Source organism: Aulonocara sp. 'chitande type north' Nkhata Bay, linkage group LG3 (genome assembly GCF_057382095.1).
Source record: "Aulonocara sp. 'chitande type north' Nkhata Bay isolate Kocher_YH1m ecotype deep benthic linkage group LG3, A_spYH_male_GT1.1, whole genome shotgun sequence".
Classification (NCBI taxonomy): domain Eukaryota; kingdom Metazoa; phylum Chordata; class Actinopteri; order Cichliformes; family Cichlidae; genus Aulonocara; species Aulonocara sp. 'chitande type north' Nkhata Bay.
The window spans coordinates 28,749,338-28,774,656 of NC_141346.1; the positions used below are offsets into that span (position 1 = coordinate 28,749,338).

The window sequence follows — 25,319 nt, forward strand, 5'->3', positions numbered from 1 at the left end:
CCTCTGTTTCAGTTGTAGCTTTGATTCTGCCAGACCTCTTCCTGTCAGAGTTTGCCCCAGTTTCTGAGTGCCTTTATACCAGTTCACTTTATAGGACTTGGCATCTTAAATTGCCCCAAATGACTGTGAAATTTGGGAATGTTGTAATATTTTTTTTTTTTCGTTTTTTTTTTTTTCGCTTTTTTTTTTTACATTTACATCTCACCTTTAAAAGCCCTTTAGTATAATTTCCTTTTATGTCTGAATTAGCTGTTATCTTTTTTCCTTTTGATATACCGTATTAACACAATTGATTTGAATTTAGACGAAAACATAAAATCAGAGTAGAAAAAAGTTATATTTTTACAGTAACAACAACAAACATGTTTAATTATTAATTATATTTTCATAACCTGGAATGCAACTATAAACGCTGGTAATGCAGCTTCTGATTTGCCTATCCAAAGCGTGAAATGGACATGGTGGACCGGCGTGACCATTACATGCTTATGCGGTGACATTGGATTGATGCATCAGCTAAAGCAGTCTAAATGGTATTACCTAACAAAACACTAGTGGAAGGATATGTGGGATTTCTTTTAAATCAGGTTGAATTTGATGCTAGGATAAGTGTGACTGTTCCATTTTTTTTTTTTTTCATCTTACCCTCACTGTGCGTTATTCTTACAGCACAGTAATTTTCCTGCTCTGTGTAGAAACAGCAGAGGTAACACCAAACTGCTAGGTAAATTAATCCAGATTTCAAACATCAACATCATGCAATTATTATTTTCTTCTACAACATACAGTAAAGCCCAAGTCAGACTAAAAGTAAATCTCAACATCAGAACTCCTAGTATAGCTACTATGGTGTAGAATGCTTTCTGCTTTGACTGATCAACCCTCTCTCTGTTCCCGCCTTGTGCTCCTGGGCCTGGACGAAACAAAACACAGAGAACCGAAATGCTACAGAAGGAGACGATGCATAATGATATTAATGAAATGGCAAGATCCAATATGATGGGAAAATGTTGTATCATGACTAAACCGATCCCTACAAAGCAAAACAACCAGGCACATCCAATGCTGGTATTTCTGATTTGGATCCCTCTTTCATTTTTCAAGCTGAGGTAGATGATGGGATGAACTACAGCCAAATAACGCTCCATACAGGTAAGGGTATGAAAGAAAATCTGTCCAAACCAGTTGAAATAAATTAAGAAATACCCCAATACTATCATGCGTGAATCCTTTGTGTAGATACCATAACAGATGAGGATACAGCCAGAGACACCAATCAGCTCAATCATGACCATGTGATAGGTGAAGCTATCGGAGTGACTTATCGTTGCTGCAGAACATGTAGAGCGCTTTTGTTGCCATTTTTGAAGACCATGGTAGAGGATGAAGATGGAGAGTGGGAGGAGGAGAATGACATTATTAATAGCTGCAGATGTATAGATGAAGGAATCTTGTCTGGAGAAAAGACAATGCACGAATGGTGGTATGTAAGAGCTGACTGAGGTAGTCTGCAAGTCCAGAAGGGATTCATTGGAAGGGCAAGATGAGTTTATTGACATATCTAAAAGAGGAAAAAAAGAACAGATTCTGTCAAATATCACTACTTCTGATTTTCATTTTTTTTTAACTGTTTAAGAGAGGCCAAAGACTCACAGATTGCAACTCAAAATTTAAAGTCCGGATGACTATCGGAGCTCCATTTTTAAGTCCCATTCAAAAATAATATCTATTTATATAATATAACTGGAGCATGCTTTTCTGTTTCTGACTGCAGAGAAACTCATAAGCAAGCAGCAACTTTATGTAGATGAAATAAAGGTGTTGAGGGAGGAAATAACAAGAAATTTTAACTTGGAACACACTGTGCATTGCTAATGGCTAATGATTTCACCTGTTGTTATTACAAATCACTGGATTTTACTGACATGCCATGATCAGTAGTTACTGCATTCCTTTGTGTTCACCCCTTTAAAGATCCTCCACAAAATCATAGAAAGCATGTTGGAACTGGATTGCATAGTAATTATAAGTAAACTGATTCAGATGTAAATTCTGTGGAGTTTCCCTTACCTGTTTCTGTAAGTGTCCAACCATCATTATGTGTCCATTTTAGTGTTTCACAATGCAGTTAATTACACATGCCTGACTATTAAAAAAAAGCACCAACCTAATCAGTCTCCAGGCCTTCTTCATCTGTATCTGTGTGTACTTGCCTCAGATAGGATGTACTGGCTGTATATTGCAGCACCACTCCATGTCTTTTTATGTATGTACGTTCAATTCAAATGAGATTTATTTGCATAAAAGCAATAACGTAATGTAAAATGAGTGGCCTCTTAAAAACAGATCAATAGATAAGTGAGGATTTATATAAACTGTCTTTTATATAAGTACAGATCTCTTCTGTAAAGTAATGTCTGTCATGTTTTACAGTTAACTGACCCAAAAGAGCAAACCAACTCAGCTGTGCAATAAAGTGTAAAAAGGTTTATTTGCAGACCAAAATAGAAACACTTCAAGAATACACACTATTAGTAATAATGGTGTGTATACAAGTGATACAGAACGTTTTGTGTATCAGTTTATTACGGTCAGAAAATCCCTGCATGTATTACTTTATTTCAAATGCTTCTTAAATTTATCATTCATGTACACATTTACCCATCATGTCAAATTAATGTCTGTCAAAATGTTAAACAAACAAATTGCACAATAGTTATTTTAGAATTTTGAAAACCTGTTGAAATAAAGTCAGACTGCTTAACACCACCAAGGCTAAAAATTCACTCCATTTCATCCATAAATGAAGTCCTTGGAATTAAAAGAATATGTAATTAATGGAATTAAAAATGTGTAAGTGCATGCAGGTTTAGGACAATCTTTGGACTACACTTGATTTTTAAAGGTTATGAGGACGGTCTCGTAAATGTGAAATAGCCTTAATGACCTCAGTGCATATGTTATTGTTAGGAAACTGCTTAACATAATGTGTTAAAATACCTCCCTGCTCAAGAATCAAGAGTGTTATTTGTATGAAACAACTACTATCAGAGTGAAAAACTAAAACCAAACTTTTTTGTCTTCATACATGATGTGTACAGGTTGATTAAAGTTAGCACGAAGATGGGGAATAAAATCCTTCACATTAACATTGCTCTTGTTTCTTTAACTACAGGACTCATAAATGAACTATTTTTTATAAACTTTAATATGTTACAATTTTGTTATTAGACTGAAAGAGCTCTTATTATTGGCTATCATTCTTGAAACACACAAATTTGCCCGATTTGTATAGAAACAACACAGGTAACACCAGAGTGCAGGGCAGATTAAACCAGACACCACTTATTGTTGCTGTACAATGAGCACCATCATTTGACAAAAAGAGTGAAACCGAGTAAATACCCCAAGAAAACCTCAACAGTAGAATTCCAAGTATGGACACCATGGTGTAGAATGCCCTCAGCTTTGATTGGTCAACCCTCTCTCTATGTACACCCTGTTCCCCTGGGCCGGGACGGATCAAAATACACAGAACAGAAAAGCTGAAGTAGCTGATGATGGTTACAGATAAAAACCCAATAAAAAAATTCAAAATAATGACCAGTTCTTGAACCATCATTAAAACAGTGAATACAAGAGACAGCATCCAGACGCAGCCAATGCTGATATTTCTGATCATGATCCCTCTTTCATTTCTCAGGCTGAGGTAGGTGATGGGATGAACAACAGCCAAGTAGCGTTCCGCACAGGTAAGGTATTGAAAGAAAACCTCACCATAGACTGTGAAAGTATAAAGATAAAATCCTGCCTCCACTGTGTTGAAATGAACACTGTTGATACCGAAACAGCAGAGGATACACCCTAAAACACCAATAAGTGTCAGGATGGTCATGTGGTAGGTAAAGATGTCAGAGTGACACGTTGCTGAGGGGGAATTGGTACGCTTTTGTTGGATCCCATGATAGATAATAGGGATAGAGAGAGGGACGATGAGGAAGATGTTGGTAATGCTGAATGCAGTAAAGATGATGGAGCTTGGACTGGAGACAAAGCACTTCAAGGTCAAAGGTAAGTTGGAATTGATGGAGGAAAGGTTTGGATGAAGAAAGTAGTCATTCAATGAGTCTGGTGACATATCTGTAAGAGAATAAAAAGATATGACAATCAAATTTGATCAAACTCAGTAAATCTATCACTGATGGATCCATTTGTGTTGATCTAAAAAATGTGAAACCTCTCCTCTTTAAATATGTTAGGCAGTAACATGGGCAGATCTCGCACCACATTAATGTAATATAAAATACAATAATACACATTATTGTAAAATGTATTTATTGTGTGTGTGTGTGTGTGTGTGTGTGTGTGTGTGTGTGTGTGTGTGTGTGTGTGTGTGTGTGTGTGTGTGTGTGTAAGTCTGGAGATCCTTCCACCTGGGAAAACATTCCTGCTTTAATTTTTAGTAAAGAAATTATATAAAATTTTGTCAAATTGAGATATCATTTGGAGATATTTTGTGTCATTCACAGTTTTCACATTTAAATGTGTTTATCTTGATTGTCCATGTCATGAGGAGTTAATTCATTGATAGAAATTCATCAACCCCAAAACTTAATCAAATGTAATATGTTCAAAAAAAATTCTGTTTATGTTGTCAGCATTCCCAACATGTCACATGGGTTAATTTTTAGGAAAGATGTTTATTTCAACTGTGTTTTTCAGGGGTGACAACATAATTTTTCTACTGGTAGAAAAATATGTTTTGAATTATAACTCAAAACATATTAACCTAATCATTTACAAATTATTTGATTTTGTATACCATAATATTGAGCTTGATTTTTCCCCATCACTACCCCTATCACTGTACGTCTTCATTGACTGTAATCAGCACATATGCAGAAACAATGCATCTGACTTAGATTGTACAAATTATCATGTCAAGCCAGTTAATTTAAAGTTTTACACAAAAACTGTTAAAACAGCACTCTCATTCAAAAACTTGGTAGAATAACAATGAATTCTATTATTTGAATATGTGTGTAGATAAATTGTTCATTATATATATTTGCAAAAACAACTTAATGTATCATCATTATCATTAATGTTGTTGCTTTGCCTCCAAAGTGGTTACAGTTAGATAAATATATCTTTGTAACTAAATGAAACAAGTAGTAGAATTAGTTAGTATTGGTTTTCCAAAATCATTGAATATTAGTCAGATAAAACATATATATAGTCATTGGAAACAAACAAATACCAACCTAATCAGTGAGTTTTTATAATAGTTCTCCCTGTGCAGATTCCCTGTAGAATATTTGTGCCAAATAAGTATTACCTGCTGTGTATAAGCACCCCACCTCTCTTCTCCCTTAAATCAAAGTTCAATTCAAATATATTTCTTATTTGCATTAGAAAAATATTTGAAAATGACAAAGACAAATGAATAACAAATGAATAAACACTTAACAAAGGAGCTACTACAGTACACATTACACATTACAGATACATACCCTGTGAATATATATATATATATATCCTCCAAAGACCCAAACTCTTCCACGACATGCATTTTTAATTTCACTTTGATATTTGGGCACATTGGGGCCCGATAAAAAGGAAAAACAAAGAATTACCAGATTTTTTTTTTTTTACCTTACATTTGTTTTTATGAAAAATGAGAGCCACATATGAGGATATTCGTTTAAATTTTGATAGAACAGTAGCAGTATAATGTCCTCGTAAGTGGATATCAGGCCCTTGTAGAGCAAAATTGAGTATTTTGGTCTAAATAACCCAAAATGTGATGTCCACATATGTGGACGCCAGATCCTAGGAGGTTAAATATATGTATATTTTTTTAATTCCCGTGGGCAAGAGAGGATCCTCAAGCTCGGGGACCAGGCCTCTACAGAAAAGCAAAAAAAAAAAAAAGGAAAAAAAAGACGAACGTCTATTGTTTCTTCTCAGGTTTGACAGTGCAGCATTTGTTTAAATGAATCAACACCCCCGAGTCATTCTAACTACCGGAAAACTCGAAGCACAGGCCGAGGCAGCGGTGTGGCAGCAATTTTTCACACCAGCCTATTAATTAATGAAAGACCAAGACAGACTTTTAATTCATTTGAAAGCCTGATGCTTAACATTGTCCACCCCAGCTGTAAAACTCAGAAACCAGTCTTACTTGTTATCATCTATCGTCCACCTGGGCCTTACAGTCAGCATACAGTCATCAAGTTTGCACCGTGGTAGGGCTCATCTCTGGGGGAGATGAGACGGTGTACAGAGCTGAAGTTCAGAGGCTGTCAGATTGTTGTGTAGATAACAACCTCAATACCACCAAGACAAAAGAACTGGTAGTTGATTTCAGAAGAAGGAAGTCTGAGCTGCAGCCTGTCAGCATCAACGGGGAGTGCGTGGAAAGGGTCTCCAGTTTCAAGTTTCTGGGTGTGCACATAGACACAGACCTCCAATGGAGCTCTAACACCTCTGTGGTTTTAAAGAAGGCCCAGCAGCGTCTCCACTTTCTGAGAATCCTCAGAAAAATGGACCTGAAGAAGGAGCTGCTGACCGTCTTCTACCGCTGCTCCATTGAAAGTGTGCTGACATATTGCATCGGTGTGTGGTTCTCCAGCTGCACCACAGCACAGAAAAAGGCACTCCAGAGGATCATCAATATGGCCCAAAAAATCATTGGACATCCTCTTCCCTCCCTGAAGGACCTGTACAGCACTCGCTGTCTCAAGAGGGCACGCAGCATCCTACGGAACGGTACACACCCAGGACACCGGGTGTTTAAGCTGCTGCCATCTGGCAGGAGGTTCATGCTGCTGAGGTCCCGAACAAACAGACTCAAGGACAGCTTTTACAACAGGGCAATAGCCCTGATCAATGCAAATAGCTGACCTGACTGGCTACCTCCCTGGACTTTTTAGGGGGGTTAACAACGGTAAAAACAGTAATAATAATAATATTTATATTTATAACAAGGTGCAATAATAATTAATGTGCAATAATAACAGTGTGCAATACAAATACACTTATTCTTCTTTTTTATCACTAAGTTATTATACTGTGTTGTGTTGTTTGTGTTGCGTTGTGATGTGTCGTATCGTGTTGTGTTGTGTTACATGTAGTGCCGACGTAGGACAATTTTCCAATTTCATTGTACTATGTATGACTGTGCAATGACAATAAAGACTTATCTTATCTTATCTTATTGTAGTTTTTTCAACTATATATAAATTCAGCAGTCTTATTTGGGGTGAGCAGGTGAAAGAAATGATTTGAGTAGAAAAGTTTTGTGTGCATTCAAATGAAACAAATGTGAATGTTACATGAATATAACCATAGTTCAGAGAATTGCTGCATAAGGTCTACGATCTAAGGTTTTATCATGACTGTCATGTTTTTCAGGCCAATAAATATTACAGATTAGCTTCACAGAAGTACAGTTCAAAATACTGAAGTGGACCCATAGAGCTGGTGGCTCTCAAGTCTTATTGTGTGAATCTGGCAAATTGCATTCACAATGACTAATGCGTATCTTGCAGGGATTGATATTGAGCTCTGCAGCTCATCCTATTTTTTGCAATGTATATCCTGCTTAATGAACATATACATATGTATCTGTTAAAGAGCTATTTTTAAGACCTAAAAGATGTGTAAATAAATATTTTTTTTTAACCTTCTGCTACATCTCACATTGTAAGATATAGGGTTGCCAACTCCCTGAAAAATAAATAAGGGACACCTCGTGGCCAGGGCCGGGCGACCCGATTGTCTTCACCCTTCACCCAGTGTGGTGAATTTTTTAGCTCTTTTTTTTGTGTGTGAAATTATTTTTTTAACCATTTGACTTGAAGTTGCATATTCTTTGTGATATGAACACATGGGAAACAAATGATCATTTAGCCATTTATTTTTAGTGCAAAATGACAACATTAACACAATAAAATAGGCATCTTTCCCAAACGAAAGACTGTTATGCTAAACGTTTTGTGCAAAATGACAAAATTAACAATAAAAAAGGTCTCTTTCTTAAACAGAAGCCTGTCATGCTTAACTTTTGAGAACACAGGTATATCTTTATTAAAAAGAACTCTTTCCTGCTTAACTTAAAATTATATAAATTAATAGAAAACAACAGAAAGAAAACATTCTTGTAACAGTGCACATTTAGTGCAATTAGAAAAGTACAAACAGAAAGTCTGTGGAACACCTGTAAAGACAATATATGTGCCTCAAAGGCCTTGACTGTAGCTGAAAGTTGAAGTAAAAAAAGAGCAAACACATGAACTCAAAAGCTCAATGCTACATTAAGTGGAAACAGACCAGTTTTTCCATTTCAAGTGTTTTTTGAGCTCTTGCTGCAGTTAGGAGTTGTTTGTCTTTCAGTACTGCAGAGTAAAACTCTGAGCAAGACATATCATAATTTAGACTGACAATGAGCTCACTTCTAATTAAATCGGTAGAACATTTGTTCCACACATCAGTCCACTTATTCTTCATAAGAGAGAAAATCCTCTCCTTGACACTGAAGAAGCCTCTTCTGTGTCAACTCATCAGGGATTTTTGGCTTCAGTTGAGGTATTATTTCAGCTTTTCTAATGCTAATCAGCTGCTCCTGTTTGTAAACCCGCTTGTTACCATGATTACGCATCATAACTCATCATCATTATTAATCTATGTATTACTTTTATGTATTAGTCATCTATTTGTTGTAATCATCTATCCTTGCAGTTGTTTATTACACAAAATAAATTATATTATCACACTTCTGGCCACATAGCGCTGATATTCATTGCACATGCCCATATTAACCTTAACCAGAAGGTTAAAAAAAAAAACAATGTTTACATACCATATCTGCTTCTGCTGTGGTGTGGTGGACAACAAATTGATCAAGGGTTCCCCGAGCTTTCACGTCCCTCATGTTGTTCATGTGCCCACCATTAGAAGCATGCTGCTTGAGGTCAGTCAGTCCACCATGGCCTATGGAAAAAGTGCGCCGGCACAGTGCAGTGCGCTTTATAGGTGTTATTGCGCACTTTTTCCAGCCAGGTGTTTTCCTTTTCCCATTCCTCCCTGTATTTTTGCAGCCTTTTTTATTTCTTTCTCGGAGGGGTACAAAAATTGCTGGTCGAAAGTGTACTGTCATCCGAGACTTGCACCGCGGTATCGGCGTTTGTTTCCCTGTAGGCCATGCTTCTTGTTGTGGTCATCTGATGTCTTCTGGTATCTTCTCCGCAAGCAACCTTTACTCGACCAACGAGATAAGCGTAATCTGAATTGTCATACTCGTGCGTAAGTGTGCTGTCAGCTCATTGGTCACAGAGCAGGAGAGGGGCTGGGAATTATGTTTTCAAACAGAGCATTAATTCCATTAACATTTATAGACTACTTTTGATTCTCACTGTATTACAGGACAAAGTGCGTCCCTGTTCAGCTCAATACGGGTCGTGTACTTTTGTTTCTAAATATGGGACGATTATGTTTTTCAAGGGACTGTTGGCAACCCTAGTAAGACACCACCAGGTAAAGATTTTGATTTATTGTTGATTTAAAAACTTGATGACCTGGTAAGTAGTTACCGGTTACTTCTTTTGAAATTTCGAATGCTAGCTGTCACCATATTTGTACTTTGGAGCCAAATGTGTTCATATTTCTAAAGTGGGTGTAACTGTAAGATATCAGGTACAAGATTAAGGGAGTTTTTGTATAAAGGAGTGGGCCAAAAACCTTCAGGAGATGTGTGCAAACCTGGTAAGCAAATATGCTTGCTATCAAGGGTTTCTCTAAGTACAAAGTCACTCAGTCTAATGCAAATCAATAAATAACTTATTAAGAGAGACATGGACCAAATTCAGATGGGGATCACATAGTTAATTCCTAAGTGTTCTAGAGCTCCTAATGTGATAAACTGACTCTGCTCGTGACACACCTACAGACCTGTTTTGCATGACCAGTACTACCAACTTATGATGCTGTAACTATGATGCTCCCACTTTGGACTATATACAGTTTTTTACCAAGGCTTCCTGTTGAGATTCTTATTGATATTAACTGTTTAATTATATGTTTAATATTTATTTAATTATTTTGACAAAAGAGTGACGCATAATATGCAGGCTTGAGAATTTGATTCAATGAATTAGAGCATGTGCTTTAACGATTCAAAAAACTGCATTACAAACAAACAACCTTTAATTGTCATATACACAATCATACAGAGTACAACATCTAGTGAAATGCCTGTGTCTGAGCTGCAGACGTAGACAAGCCATTCCAGGGCTTAGGTTTTTTTTCTAGCATGGGCGGTCTACCCAGGACTAGGGATGGGTACCGGTATCGGTTCTGACATAAACGGTAGTAACCAGACCGAAAAGCAGCGCACATTTCGGTGCTTTATTTCGGTGCTTTTTTTTCCTGAGCTGTGATACACTTTAGACTCTAGCCAATCATTTTACGTTTCCGAGGATAGTAGGCGGGTCCAGGTACGTACGTTCTTTTAGAGCAGAGCTACAGATTAAAAATGCCCAAGGAGGACCGGTCAAATGTATGGCTGTACTTCACAGCAAAATATGAAAACTCAGCAGCCTGCAACAAGTGCTTTAAGCTGATACTGTGATACTGTCAAAGGAGGTAACACCTCAAATCCGATGAAACACCTGGCGACGCATAGCGTTTTTTTTAAAAGCCGAGAAATGCGCCGTATTTGATAGCTTGCTGCGAGACCTCACTCCGTGCACATCTACTGCGGGTGGGTTGCCAGTTATCGGACCCGGAGCAAAATCCCCCAAAAACACAAAGAGGAGAGTCCTGGCCCCTAGCCCTGCCAGTGTAGCAGAAATGATGATGGATGATGATGGCAGCAGCAGCCGTTCTCCTCTGCGTGAGTAGCTTAATGTTGTTCGTGTGTAATTTACATTGAGTAGGCTATTAAATTAATGCATGTAAGGTGAACTAACAAACATCATCATAGCTACATGCGGCTGTCCTCTTGTTTGATGGCAGATACTCTCTCCACCCTGGCCAAAAAAGGCTAACATGACCAAAGAAAAAGTGGAAAACAGTTAAACATGAGAGGTTTTTGGACAAAGTTTGTGTTTTTTCCATTGTTTAAGCTCTGCTTCCAGCCAAGAGTGATACCATATATGCCCCATAGCTGCAGAAAAGGTTAACATTGTTATCTTTTTACAAAAAAACAGCTGAACATGAGAGGTTTTTGGACAAAGTTGATGTTCTTCATTCTTTAAGCAGCGGTTTGAGCACTGTTTAAGCACTGGCACCATTTCAAAAGTACCGGTTTGGCACCGGTATCGGATAAAACCTAAACGATACCCATCCCTACCCAGGACCCTTACTGGATACTGGGTGGGAATCAAATTTGCAATTCCCGCTCCAAAGGTGTCCTGTCTAACCACTATATTACCCACAATATTAATATGTATTATTATATATACAACATTGTTAATATAACAGATGTAGAATAGAGTAGAAAAATTGTGCTTGGTCCCTATTAACAAATTAACAATTAACAAACAATTAACAAAAATAAATATCAGTTGTCTAACCACAATGAGTAAGCTTGTCTTGTGTAAAATCTCTGCAGTGTCCCTTCAATAAGTGAATTTTACAGTTTTCTTGTCACTGTAGTTCAGTCATCAGTGCTGTTAAGTATGTAACAGCAAATCTGTATTTAAAATGACAGCAGCCATATCAGTGTTTTTTAGTCTTCTCTCTCTAATGTCTATCCTCTCTTTAGCATGTAATTCTAATGTGCAGTACTGACTGCATCCCACATAGCAAAATGGTATGGCCCGGATCTGGCCCACACAATGTGCTTACACATGGCCTACACACTGCAAAGAATGACGGCCCTTTGGTGGCCCACACAAGGCCAGTTGCAGACATGCTGCTGGCCCAGAACAGCTTCAGCTCTGGCCCCAAATGTCAGCCTAATGCGTACCTTAATCAAGTCATATAATAACAACATTTGCTGGAACATAACAACCAAACTCTACTCAGACAGTGAACAGACTGATTCTTATATAGCGCTTTTCTACTCTCCCACATTACTCTGTGCTCTATACAACATTCTTCATCAATAGAAACCTCAAGGCCACTGGATATTTGAAATTGCTACATGATGATGTGTTTCCCTCTTTATGCACTGAAGCTGGCAGGTTCCCTGAGTTTTTCCAGCAAGATGGTGCACCACCAAATTATGGGTGCCAGGTCCGAGCATTCCTAGATGAACAGTTGGAAACTGGATTGGTCGTCGTGGGCAAGTTGAATGGCCCCCAAGGTCTCCCGATCTGATCCCCTTAGACTTTTATCTTTGGGGTCATCTGAAGGCAATTGTCTATGGTGTGAAGATACGAGATGTGCAGCACCTGAAACTACAGATACTGGATGCCTGTGCTGGCATTTCTCCTGCGGTGTTGCTATCAGTGTGTGAAGAGTGGGAGAAAAGGGTTGCATTGACAATCCAACACAACGGGCAGCACATTGAACACATTTTATAAGTGGTCAGAAACTTGTAAATAACTCATGAAAGAAAAAAGTTACGTTGAAACCAAGCCTGAGCTACAGTCACCCAGTAGTAAACATGAGTAAACCCTCACTAGGTTTTGGATAAAGTGTACACTCACAAACCTGGAAACTTTGGCTACCATAGCAGTATAACAATAAATGCAATCCGGGGCAGACCTGTTTTCTATGAGCCTGGGCAAACTTTACTATAGTGAGATTATGGTCAAGTCAGGTAGAGCTAGACTTATTTTAACATTACATGGGAAAAATAAATAAATTAAATCATAATGAAATCAAATTATATTCGCCCCTCACTGGATGCTGTTCTTGAAACACACAAATGTCCTTCCTCTTTGTAGAAACAATACTGGTAATACCAGAGTGCAGGGCAAATTAAACCATATACTACATGCTGCTGACAGACAATAAAGGCCTTCACTGGACACATAGAGAAAAACCCAACAAAGATCCCAGGCAAACCTCAACAGAAGAATTCCAAGTATAACCACCATGGTGTAGAATGCCCTCAGCTTTGATTGGTCAACCCTCTCTCTTTTTACACCCTGTTCCCCTGGGCCTGGACGAATCAAAATACACAGAACAGAAAGGCTGCAGAAGGAGATGACTGTTAGAGATAAAGTTATAATGAAGAAATTCAAACTAACAACAAGTTCTTTAATCATCATGAAACACATCCCTCCAAATGAAAGCAGCCAGATGCAGCCAATGCTGATATTTCTAATCATGATCCCTTTTTCATTTCTCAGGCTCAGGTAGATGATGGGGTGAACAACAGCCAGGTAGCGCTCCACACAGGTCAGAATGTGAAATAAAATGTCTCCAATGCAGGTGAAAGAATAAATAGTAAACCCCACTTCTAAAGTGTTGGATTGGACACTGTAGATACCAGAACAGCAGAGGACACACCCAAAAACACCAATAAGCATGAGGATGACCACGTGGTAGATGAAGGTGTCAGAATGTCTTATTGTTGCTGGCGAGGAAGCAGAGCTGTTATGCCACCATTGTTCGATACCACGATACAGGATGAGAGTGCCAAGAGGGAGGAGGAGGAAGATGTTGGTGATCATGAATGCGGTGAAGATTAAGGAACTTGGTGTAGAGAGAAAGCAATTTATGGGTAAAGAAACAGTGGAATTGATTGACGAAAGGTATGCATGAAGAAGGGAATCGTTAAACAAGAAGTCTGATGACATATCTGAAAGAGACAAAATATATCACAATCACATTTTAATTAACTTCTCAGTAAAGTTATCATAGGAGAAGGATGTCATCTTTGCTGCTCTCATTAATTCTGATATAGCTCATCTTAAAATATAAGGAGTGGCCCAGGAAGATCTAGCTTTGTTGTAAAAGGAGTAGGCTTTTTGTCTAAGCAAGCCTGGAGATCTTTCCAGCAGGGTAAAGATTCCTGCTTCAATTTATATATTTATCTCAACTGTTTTATTAACCTGATTGGCCCCAATGTTACTGTTTTCAGTAACGATTAATCTAACTAATTACTATTCCTATCGTAAGCAGGTGTGCACACTCCCGCGGACAGCAATCACTTTCTGGCACAACACCTGGAGCTAAGAGGGCAAAACAATCGCATGAGTTCTGCTGTTTGGCTGAGGAAAAATAAAGTAGTCGTGGTAAGCCAATCACATTACAACATCAAGATGACAAAGCAACAAGGTGATATATACCAGTTTTTAAATTGTGTTGATAAGCCATGGAAAACCAGAGTCATGATAAACAATATAAACATGTTTTTTTCCTAAATAGTTTCATCACGTTTAACGTCTAATTACAGCGCTAGTAAGCACTCTCTGCTTATGACCAAAAAAATAAAAAAACAGAACAAAACAAAAAAACCCGCCCTTTCGTGTTGGTGGAAAAATGTACAATGTCGACCAATCAAAAAATGATATGGCAACATGAGATGACATAGGAGTGATGGTGAGAGAGAGAGAGAGAGAGAGAGAGAGAGAGAAAGAAAGACAGCAGAAAAAGAGAGAGCAATTTTTAAGATGCGAGAGATTTGTGACACAAGGCAAAGTAAATAGTTTTTAAAGTTGAAATGTAGAGGTAAAATGGTTAAAGTGGTTAAAAATGGCCAATTATACCCTGGACCCTAGTGAATGCAAAGGCATTATTTAGTAGCCTGCGAGATCAGCTGTGGTCACAAATTTACCAAACCACACAGACTTCTTTTGTTGTTGAATTATCAAACTGTGTAAATACAATGTATTATATACTCATTTATTTACTAATTAGTACTAATTTGATACCAAAGTTAGGATAATGTTGTTACATTATCAAATTTAACATTTTTAGTATGTAAATGAAACATAAACACAACACTGTTTTTTGACATTGCTTTAAAAAGGTGTCAGCATTATACAATTTGAAAAGTTAACCAGATGCAAACTGGTGAATACTACTGTGTATTCGAAATAAAGCTATAACTGAAAGTTATAAACAAGACCCACCTTATCTGGGAGTTTTCCTAATATTCCTCCCTGTGCTGATTCCCATGGAATGTTTTCTATCTGCAGGAGTGTCTGCTATATATATATATATATATATATATATATATATATATATATATATATACACAATAGACAAAATTCAGTTTGGTTCGTTTTAATACTTTGGTGTCACGGTTTGATATTTTTTTGATACAAAAAAATGTTCATGCCTTTTTTTAAGTTATTAAATTATAAATATTTCTTTTAACTCAAAAGTACAGTTTTTAAACAACAAACTAATAAAAAAATTAATAAATGTATGTGATGGAGAAATCACCCATCTGTGGAAAAGTTTATTACAGAGAAATGGCTCTTTCCAAAATAAAAGCTATTTTGTCGACAGCAATAAAAGTAGCAATTGCCCTGTCTACCTCTTTTGCCCTCTTAGATTCATGTGCTAACGGCTGTCTAAATGACTCGGGTAAAGTTTGTTGCATGCGTGCTTGTTGTTGTTTTTGTCTGCTTCCACTTGTCTTTGCACCAACGTGATGTCGGTGTAAATGTGCCGTGGTATTTGTTGTGTTCCGACCGATGTAATTGAACATTGCGTAGCACATCCGACATACTGTTGTACTTTGTCCACGACAGGCTTAAGTAGGGTCATACTTCACATGAAAACCAAAATAGTTCCAAACGCCAGATCTGAATGACGGTGAATGAGGTTCAATTTCGGGTAGCATTGAGGCAGTTGCCATACTAACTTGAGTAAATGCATATGGGCTGTGCTCAATGGATCTGCGCTTGACAATGAAGCCTAGGCAGAGTAATTGAACGCAGATCAGATCAGATCGATAGATAGATCGATAGATATTTAAAACAAACATGTTGTTCCCAGTTTGCTGTAACTGTAATAATAATAATATTAAAATTACATAAACTAGGGCTTAAACAGTGTAAGTGCCCAGGCCCTAATAATAATAAATATCAGGCAAACCACAGTGAGTGTTTTATCATGTAAACTCTCTGCAGTCTGCCTTTAATATTTCAGATAATAAGTGAATTTTGAAGCTTTCTTGTCACTTCAGTTCAGTGATCAGTGTTAATGAGCATTTAACATTAAGTAAAACAACACCAACCTTATTAGTGTTTTTTAGCCTTCTCCCTCTTTATTTGTCCTCTGTGGATTCTTGAGTAGTTGATCCTAATGTACACTACTGGCTATATATTGCAGTCCCACTTCACCTGTCTGTCCACTAATACAGTTGATTTGCATCAAAACAAAGTGTGACAATGACAAACTGACCAACAAATTGGCAAAGACATACCTAATAAAGAAACCATTACTAAAGCACAATCGGACTTCATCAACATATACACAACACAATTTTATTTATTTTTTATTTTATTTTATTACACCACTTGAATGACTAAACTTTTTTTTCATTATTAACCATCAACCACTTTTTAAGTGAATTAAAGCTAAATTAAAACAACATGTTCTAAACGGCAAAACATTTAAACCAATTACTCCAATTACTCTGTTTTTTTTAACTTAGCAATATATGACCAGCGTTTATTCTGTGAGGGTTAGATAGGCAAAGAGTCCTGAATTATGTAGCCATTCAGGGTTGCATGTGTTTAGTTGTGTTCGGTAAATGACAAAATTGAACACTGATGCTTTACATATCTGTTGTTTGTTTGAATTCATCAATGGAAATTTATACTGTTTTGCAAAAATATGTTTCTCAAAAAATAAGTAAAGATTTTAAATTGATATAAATGAAATTTTAAACTATGCTAAATATTAGTTTAATCATGATTATTCATTGAAGAAGAAATGTATCACTCAACTTTTGTGAATATCAACATCATGGCGTTTCTTCATCCTGTCTTCTCCCCTCACCCCCAGGTCACATAACACATGGCCTGAACTTCCCTGAGCCTGGTTTTGCTGGAGGATTCTTCCTGTTAAAAGGGTGTTTTTCCTTCCCATTTTTCTTCTTGTAACCTCTTTAACTTACAATATAAAGCACATTGAGGCAACTGTTGTTGTGATTTAGTGGTATATAAAAAACTGAATTCAAGTAAATTGAATGGATGTTATTGTTAAAATTAAAATCACAGAATGTTTTCATACGGTGTTGTAGGTGCATAATAGCTAAAAGCAGGTTAGTTTGCATGTTGCTAGATGGTTTCCAGACCTTGGAATTGCATAATGGATCATGCAATTCCACTTTAGCCATGACACAGACATATAATGTGGTGGAGGCACTAAGATGGAGATTTGGTTAACAAAGTGGTTTGCTGTAGCACCACAAATTGGCTGAAGCAGCTTAAGCACCATACTCCATGTGAGTGTTACAGAAGGGAATGAGCTCAGCTGACATGGGCTAGCATTGATCTGCCAAATCTGTTGTCTGAGATTGACTCCAAAATTTGCTAGAATTAATAGAACACTCAAGTACTGCAGTAAAGTTAAGTATTTTAACATGAGAGCCCAGGATGAAGCCAATAAGTGAATCTTTCCTTCTCAGTAGAGGTGAAGCCAGACTGGTTAACCCTTTCCCTGTTCCACCCCTGTTTGTCTGGCCCTGGATGAAATAAAACACAGAGAACAGAAAGGCTGCATAAGGAGACAATGGGTAAAGATAATATCACTAAGCAGAAACTTCCAATAATGAATAAGTCCTCCACCATGACCAAGCATGTCCCTGCAAAACAAATAAGCCAGACACAGTCAATGCTTATGTTCTTTATTCTTATTCCTCTTTCATTTCTCAGGTTCACATAGGTGATGGGATGAACTACAGCCAAGTAGCGCTCTACACAGGTCAGAGCATGAAACAAGATCTGTCCATATGATGTAAATCAAAAGAAAAGCCCCCCTACTAATGATAGGTTTAAATCATCTGTGTAGACACCAAACCAGCAGAGGATATACCCAAAAGTGCCAATCAGTGGTAGATTAGGAGCCAATCAGAAGAGGGACCACAAATTAGCTGACGTGGGTCATGTGACAGGGAGTAGTTGATATGGGCTACACAGTAGGGGTGGGTTTAAAAAATCGATTCATTGATTAAAATCGATTCTAACTGGAATAAAACGATATCGATTCATTAAATCCGGAAATCGATTTTTTTTATACATATGTAGTTTGCCGCGTATGAAACTTGCAAGCGGTTAACATGAGGAAGTCACGCGAGAGTTAAGTGACCTGGACGCATGAACCATCATGGCTACTCCCGGGAATGTGCCACCGAGCCTAAAGGCAGATGTCTGGCAACACTTTGGATTTAAGAACTGTGAAGACAGTGAAGAGCCGGACAAAAGCAAAGCCGTATGTAAGATGTGCAAAATGGAGGTAAAGCACTGTGGAAATACCACAAATCTCAGAAATCATTTAACGAGGCATCATCCAGATATCCCGCTAGCAAAAACGGCCGACACCAAGCAACGCTCACTCGAAAAGGCATTTGCAATGAAGTTGGCATCCACTTCTCCACGTGCCCAAAAAATAACCCAGTCTGTGGCAACTTTCATATGTAAAGATATACGTCCGTACAGCGTTGTTGAAAATGATGGCTTCCAAAACCTCATTAATACGCTAGAACCACGCTATGTTTTACCATCACGCAAACATTTGAGTGAAGTGGTAATCCCAAACATGTATGAAAAAGTGAAACACGATGTTACAGCCTCACTCAAGTCAGCAGAGAGAGTCGCTATAACCTGTGACAGCTGGACATCCAGAGCAACAGATAACTACCTGACTATCACCTCACACCATATCGACCAGGAGTGGAGACTCGTGTCTCATGTCTTACAGACAAGAACCACCGAAGCAAGCCACACAGTAGCTAATTTATCTGAAATTATGTTCAAAGCAATCGAAGAATGGGAGCTTACAAACAAAAATCCAGTCATCGTAACTGACAATGCTGCAAATATGGTGCGAGCTGTAGAAATAACGGGCTGGTTGCACATTGGTTGTTTTGCCCACACACTCAATTTAGCTTCACAAGCAGGACTGAAAGTTCCAGCTGTTGCTCAGCTGCTTGGCCGAGTGAGACGCATAGCATCCTTTTTTCATCGCAGCACTGTTGCAAGTCGCAAGCTTAAAGAGAAGCAAAAGATACTGAATCTACCTGCCCATAAGCTGGTGACTGATGGGGTGACCAGATGGAACAGCACATTGGAGATGCTGGAACACTTCCTAGAGCAACAACCAGCAATCTCTGCAGCTCTACTCTCACCTGAAGTGAGGAGAAGTGACAGTAATCTCTGTAGTCTTACAGAGGCTGACATAACTGATGGAGAAGCTATAGTGAAAGCTTTGAAGCCGCTGAAAGCAGCCACACTGGTTATGTCTGAAGAAAAGTCCCCGACCCTTTCCATCATTGCACCTCTGCATGCACAGCTGCTGGAGAAGATGATCAGTGTCTCTCATGACTCCTCACTGATTAAAGACCTCAAGACTGCTGTATACGACAACTTGAAGTCAAGGTATGTTTATGAATTGTGTGTATATGCCATGAATGAGTGTAACTGTATGGATGCATGTATTACATGAAAATTCTTATTATAGTGAAAAAATCTATATATTATAAAAATGTTAGTTAAGCCCTCTTGTCTAGTAATAGGCCTTTTGATTTTATATCTATCTATCTATAGATGTTTATATATAAATTATGGAAACAAAGTCGTATATTAATGTTTCTGATCTTGCATGAGTGTATGTAACCATGCACATGTATATCCAACATAATAAACTGAGTTAAATGTGCAAAATCTCTTTTCAAGATATGTGGCCCTAAAGGACAAGCTCTACATTGCATCAGCATTAGATCCTCGCTTTAAGGCCCTGCCATTCTTGTCCAAAGAGACCTGTAACAACACATTCTCTCAGTTGGTGTTGGAAGCAGCAGGTTTGGAGAACGTGGACACAGCTATTGTGAGTTACAGAAACAAAAACAAAAAATGATTGGTTTTTTTGCACTACTCGAGTTAGAATATAAATAGTAATTTCTTTATTAATTAAGTTTTCATTTTTCTACAGCGACAGTCTGATGGTGACACATCTGAGGAAACTGTCCCTGACATCTCTCTTGGTGGTGTTGATGAAGTGGATTATGCCCCTCCAATTAAGAGGTCAAAGGACTCTGCATTAATTTTTCTCCTTGGGCCAGCCTACTCAACAAAAACCACAGCACCACAGAAAACACCAACTCAGAAGGCAAAGGAAGAAGTGAATCAATACAGGGACGTTGAGCCTGTTGCACTTTCTGAGGATCCTTTGATCTGGTGGAGGGACCATGAAAGGGAGTATCCTCTCTTGGCTCTACAAGCAAAGCAGTATCTTTCCATACCTGGGACCAGTGTTCCTTCTGAACGAGTGTTTTCAACTGCTGGTGACATTGTTACCGCACAAAGGAGCTGCCTGACTCCACAACATGTAGACCAGCTTCTCTTCTTGCAGAAAAACCTTACAGTCTCAAAGAAGTGAGAGGGTAGTTATAAATAAGGCTAAATTGCATTAGTTTCACAGAGGTTTTACAATACTGTTCAATATGTTTTCATTTTTTGAAGTATTTTAAAAGGCAGTTTTTCATTTTCTGATCGGTCAGTTTCTGTCAGTTCACTTGTACATGCTGTGTTATACTGTGTGTCTCCAAAACACAATAGTGGATTTCAGAAAAGCTGTGTGAGACACTAACAGCAAAACTATTTCTCTGAGGTTTTACTGATCAGAATCAGAATCAGAATCAGAAACTTTATTGTCATTGTCATGAGAACAACGAAATTAAGAATGGTCCCCGATCATTGCATCATCCCTAGCAATATCAAAATATAAATAAAACAATAAAATTCAATAAATAAAATAGATAGAATACTTAAAATACTAATAAGATATAACAGTAAAACATTCACATACATTCCCACACACATGCTTCAGACCGTGCATAGATTAACACAAGAGTGGCGTGATGGACATTTTTTTGTAGTATTCAGATGTGTTATTGCAGTTGGATAACAGCTGTGTTTGAGTCTATTAGTCCTTGCTCTGATTGCCCTGTACCGTCTGCCTGAGGGCAACAGTTCGAACAGGGAGTGGCCAGGATGTGAGGTGTCTTTTATGATGTTTTGGGCCTTTTTAAAACAGTGGGCGTTGTGTAGAACTTCCAGTGTGGGGAGAGGGCAGCCAGTGATCTTTTGGGCGGTGTTAATGATCCCTTGGAGTGCTTTCCTCTGAGCCCCTGTGCAGCTAGTGTACCAGATGCATATGCAGTAAGTTAGAACACTCTCAATGGTGGCTCTGTAGAAGGACACCAGCAGTCTCTGTGTGATGTTATTCCTCCTGAGAATTCTCAGGAAGTACAGTCTCTGTTGGGCCTTTTTCAGCAGCTCGGAGGTGTTCACACTCCAGGAAAGGTTCTCCTCTATATTGACTCCCAGGAAGCGGAAGCTTGCCACCCTTTTCTACACAGTCCCCATTTATGAATAGTGGTTGGATCTCTGCCTTTTTCCTTCTGAAGTCTATTATGAGTTCTTTGGTTTTTGAAGTGTTGAGGAGGAGGTTATTGGCCTTACACCATGACGTCAGCTGCTCCACCTCGTCTCTGTACGTAGACTCGTCTCCCTTGGAAATGAGCCCCACCACTGTGGTGTCATCTGCAAATTTCACAAAGATGTTGCTGTGGTGGCGAGGAGTGCAGTCGTGTGTGTAGAGAGAGTAGAGCAGTGGACTGAGCACAAAAGATGTGTTCTATTTGCACTGGATCCCTGATCCACTTGAAATGTATGTATGAAAAAATATATATACTAATGTTAATTAAAAATTACATTATTTAACTGCTTTAGTATCTGTTCTTAATTTTGAAATTTATGTAATTCATTCACAAGGCTTAGAGGGTTCTTTTGACAGTACATATACAAGGTGAATTATCATAATTTTATATATATTATGGTTCATATAATAATATTTCGGACTGATTCAAAATCGAATCGAATCGAATTGAATCGAATCGTGGATCGAATCGATTCGGGACCTTGTGAATCGGAATCGAATCGATTCTAGAAATCAGTGACGATTCCCAGCCCTACTACACAGGCATGTTTTTCAAAACACTGATACCTTCAGTAAATTGGTTTAAGAAATTTCCCAAATTCAAGTGGCATATACTTTGGATGATGCTGACATTGAAGAACCAAAAATGTTTCTGTGGGTATTGACTTCCTTTTAATCATACCTGTGATTAAAAGGAAGTGCAATGTGGTGATACATCACAATAATACTTACATTTTACTGGCTGTATTTTTTTATTTAATTTTTTAAGTTAACATGTTCAAAACTGTTACAAATCATGCACATCTATGGAAACTATGTTTCTTTGTTGTGTAATCATGAGTAAGATATTAACAGAAAATACATTATTCAACAGAGCAAAGAAAATAGTAGCATTTTCAAAACCTACCATTTATGTTAAAGGCAACCACCATGGATGTCATCATTCCACTGAATCATAATTATCATTCTTTAACTGTATATATAAAATTAGTGATTACAAAACACTAAAAAGATTTTAAAATATAAATTAATGACGGCAGCTCTTAAAAATACAAATGCAACAATACCTTGTCATACCATGTAGTACCTATATACTGGTGGCAATGGTTTAATTTACTGGGCAGGGCAGGTGACTCATGCAAATGGTGTTAGAGGCCATTTACTGTCTTTCCCTGGTTTTTCTCCCAGTTCATGTCTGATCTCCACTATTATAATTCACTGTAATTAGATATGAACAGCAAACAATGTAGATCATGTAGACATGTGTTCATTGTGTGAAATCGATGGGAAATCTTTACTTTGCAGTCTAGTTACACCTACAGGTCAGTGGCCACTCTTACAGTGATGAAAGAGTACTTGAGGAACAAACTAGAAAGTGTTTAAACATTTCTGGCCTAAAACATTTTTAGTGACAGTTATACATTGCACATTCTAAGTGGTTGCTGTCATGAGAGATGCCTTTTTATTATATAGTATTCTGAGTCACTGGCCGTTGTTCTTACAGTGCAAAAACTTGCCTTCTCTGTAAAGAAACAGCAAAGGTAAAACCAGAGTGCTGGGAACATTAAAAAAAAGATCAGACAAATGTATAACACAGGCATTTGCTCCTCCTGAGATGTTGGCCACACCCCAAACTAGACCCCCCACAAACCTCACCACCTGTGCTCCCAGTATGGCCAGAATAGTGTAGAATGCCCTGAGTTTGATTGACCTCTCCCTGTTTGAACTCTGTTCTCCTGGGCCTGGACGGATCAAAACGTAGAGAACAGAGAGGCTGCAGAAGGAGTTGATGATGAAACATAACACCACAAGGAAAAACATCAGGTTTAGGACAAAGTCCATATTAAGTACCAGACCTGTCCCCACACAGCAAAGCAGCCAAATGCAGACAATGCAGATATTTCTGATTCTGACCCCTTTTTCATATTTCAGACTCACATAGGTAATGGGATAAAGCACAGCCAGATAGCGCTCCACAGATGTCAGGATATGGAAGAATGTCTCTCCAAACCAGGTAAAATTAATAAAATAGCAACCCATCATGATTACACTTGTATCATATGAATAGATACCATGAATCACAAAAATACATCCCAAGTTACAAATCAGCTCCATGACAACCACATGATAGGTGAAGCTGTCAGAGTGACTCATTACAACTGCTGAGGAGGTGCAGCGCTTTCTCCACCATTGCTGGAGACCATGATAGAGGATGAGGATGCAAAGAGGAAAGAGGAGGATATTGAAGGGAAGATATGCTTTAAAGATGAAAGAGCCGGGTCTGGTGGTCAGACAGTTGATGTAGAATAGATGGTTAGACATCACCAGGGAATGGTTTGGCTGAAAAAGAGAGCTGTTCGAGGATGAGAGTTTGGTTGGCATGTCTGGAAAAGAAAGAAAAGCTACATAGCACACAAGTGGAGCAGATGTATAGATTAAAACTTTACATTTTTCTTGAAAAGTGATATCACCTCATGTACAAAAACTGTGGTAAAACTGTGTTTTATGGTATGAATCCTTTTTTTGAATTCTCCAAGGTGCATTTTTAATAATTTACTAGATTCCTGTTTGATTTATTTTTCTCAAATCAAGGTATGTTCGGAGTTTTATATTTGAATGCAATGTAATATTTTCTGGCACAAATAGATCTGTGGTAATGACACAGTGCACTTTCCAAACATAAGACTACGTATACAAGATTAATATTGCTACTGGCACACAGTACTTAATATAGGGGCCTAACATAATAGACTGAACAAAGAACTGAGATAGAAGGACTATTACAGTATTGCGAGTGATCAGAAAATGGTTTGCTGGTTTGTTAGGAATAACAAAATAGAAAATAGCATTATAACAAAGAAAAAATAAATATAGTTTTTCGTAACAGCCAATGATGATATTGAAATGTAAAAAAAAAAAAAAAAAAAACTCTCCCATGAGCAACTGGTGAAACTGTTGTCTCCAGTGTAAGTGATTTGTTGTCCAGCAAATTAGTGATATGTCGGTTGCGAACGAAATGGCTCTTTGAAGTGAACGACGCGAGCCGACTCCTTATTCTGTTTTTGGTTTTTTTGGTTTTTTCTCTCACCCTCTCTCGCACTTTTTTCCCGCTTCACTCCGCACATGAGCCTTGTGCTTGCGTTGGGCAGAGGGGGGAGGGGCGGTAGTTACACTCTCAGTAGCACAGGAACAGAGCGGGAGGGAGAAAGAGAGCAGGGACAACAACGTCACATTAGAAAGGTATAGTAATCATCCACAACTATTTTCAGTTGCGGATGATAAAGGATTCAGAAAGTTTATTCATGCAGGCCCATATGACAGAGAATATGCATCTTCTTTTTGTTTTCATATTTTAATTTGTATTTAATTGTGTTGTGCTGTTTCACTTTAAATTTGTTTAGGAAAAAGCTGAAAATTGAAATAGTTAAAAGTTGAAATGTAAATAGTTATTTTTTGTATTATATGATTTATTTATTACATTTTATGTGGAGTAAATGAATAAAATTATATTCACGGTGGCCCCTACAGACAAAGCACATACAAACTCGAAAACACGTACAAAACACAACAGAAGTGCTCCAGGATCCTAGGGCCAGTGTTGAACTTTTGTTACCTAATGGCTACACAAGACAGGAAGTACCAACGACTAGATTTGGTGTGTGGTAGTAACAGGTAAATGAACTTTTTTTTATTTTTTTTAAATTATTTGAATATATATGTGTGCTTGTGTATAAACACACAAA

General features: G+C 37.9%; 4 protein-coding genes and 1 long non-coding RNA gene across 5 annotated transcripts; 1 reads left to right on the forward strand and 4 right to left on the reverse strand.

The window, feature by feature from the left end:
- Positions 1-487: 487 nt before the first annotated feature.
- LOC147335046 (uncharacterized) lies at positions 488-1,680 on the reverse strand. The gene has a single exon (XM_086287438.1). The coding sequence runs from the start codon at positions 1,557-1,559 to the stop codon at positions 648-650; it is 912 nt and encodes a 303-aa protein (XP_086143564.1). The 5' UTR covers positions 1,560-1,680; the 3' UTR covers positions 488-647.
- Positions 1,681-3,247: 1,567 nt separating this feature from the next.
- On the reverse strand, positions 3,248-4,138 carry LOC147335047 (uncharacterized). Its single transcript, XM_086287439.1, has one exon. The coding sequence runs from the start codon at positions 4,136-4,138 to the stop codon at positions 3,248-3,250; it is 891 nt and encodes a 296-aa protein (XP_086143565.1).
- An 8,710-nt stretch (positions 4,139-12,848) lies between these two features.
- LOC147335048 (uncharacterized) lies at positions 12,849-13,754 on the reverse strand. Its single transcript, XM_086287441.1, has one exon. It carries the CDS (start codon positions 13,752-13,754, stop codon positions 12,849-12,851), a length of 906 nt encoding a protein of 301 aa, XP_086143567.1.
- Positions 13,755-19,354: 5,600 nt separating this feature from the next.
- On the forward strand, positions 19,355-20,285 carry LOC147335049 (uncharacterized). Its single transcript, XR_015128598.1, has 3 exons — positions 19,355-19,514; positions 19,812-19,962; positions 20,068-20,285. It is a non-coding gene; the product is annotated as an uncharacterized LOC147335049 (long non-coding RNA).
- A 2,773-nt stretch (positions 20,286-23,058) lies between these two features.
- LOC147335050 (uncharacterized) lies at positions 23,059-23,958 on the reverse strand. The gene has a single exon (XM_086287442.1). The coding sequence runs from the start codon at positions 23,956-23,958 to the stop codon at positions 23,059-23,061; it is 900 nt and encodes a 299-aa protein (XP_086143568.1).
- Positions 23,959-25,319: the final 1,361 nt, after the last annotated feature.